This window comes from Tupaia chinensis, unplaced genomic scaffold, assembly GCF_000334495.1.
Source record: "Tupaia chinensis unplaced genomic scaffold, TupChi_1.0 Scaffold149964_2, whole genome shotgun sequence".
NCBI classification, from domain to species: Eukaryota; Metazoa; Chordata; class Mammalia; order Scandentia; family Tupaiidae; genus Tupaia; species Tupaia belangeri.
This window is the reverse complement of record NW_006209806.1, coordinates 2,038,599-2,039,217: the sequence shown is the minus strand read 5'-3', so window position 1 is coordinate 2,039,217 and position 619 is coordinate 2,038,599. Positions and strand designations below refer to the sequence as shown.

Sequence of the window (619 nt, the reverse complement as noted above, 5' to 3'; positions counted from 1 at the left end):
GAGCCAGTGGGGGAGGGGCCAGCTTTGGGGAGGAGCCAAGGAGGGGAGAAGCCAAGGTATGGGGAGGAGCCAAGGAGGGGAGGGGCCAGGGTGTCGGGGAGGAGCCAGGGTGTGGGAGGAGACAAGAAAGGGAGGAGCCAGAGTGTGGGGGAGGAGCCAGGGCGTGTGGGAGGAGCCAGGGAGGGGAGGGCCAGTGGTGGTGGAGGAGCCAGAGGGTGGGGGAGGGACCAGGGAGGGAGGAGCAGTGGCCACTACCAGGCCGGGTGGGGAAGGAGAGTGAGGGCAGCTGGATGGGCTGTCCGTGGGGGAAACCAGGGCAGGCCGCCAGCACTGCTGGGGATCGTTGAGGCAGGGTGACAGTCCCCTTGTGACCGCGGGGGTAACGGGACAGAGCTGGGCCTTGCCCTGTGTCCCTGAGGGAAACCGAGGTCGCCCCCCCGCAGGCGGAGCAGGAGACGCTGGTGCTGTCCCGCAGCCTGACCCGGGAGCTGCAGAGCACGGTGGACGTGCTGGAGACCAGCGTGCGGGGCCTGCCGCCCGGCGCGCAGGAGAAGGTGGCCGAGGTGCGGCGCAGCGTGGACGCGCTGCAGGCCGGCTTCGCCGACGCCCCGTGATCTAG

General features: G+C 70.6%; 1 protein-coding gene across 1 annotated transcript in view; it reads left to right on the top strand.

Moving 5' to 3' along the window:
- PLIN5 (perilipin 5) overlaps positions 1–619 on the top strand; it is a gene marked incomplete in the record, with an annotated part of 10,837 nt that overhangs the window by 9,673 nt on the left and 545 nt on the right. Inside the window, 2 exon segments of the mRNA XM_027769576.1 lie at positions 444–607; positions 609–619. The exon segment at positions 609–619 is cut by the window's right edge and continues 545 nt beyond it. Coding sequence (XP_027625377.1) covers positions 444–607; positions 609–619 — 175 coding nt within the window.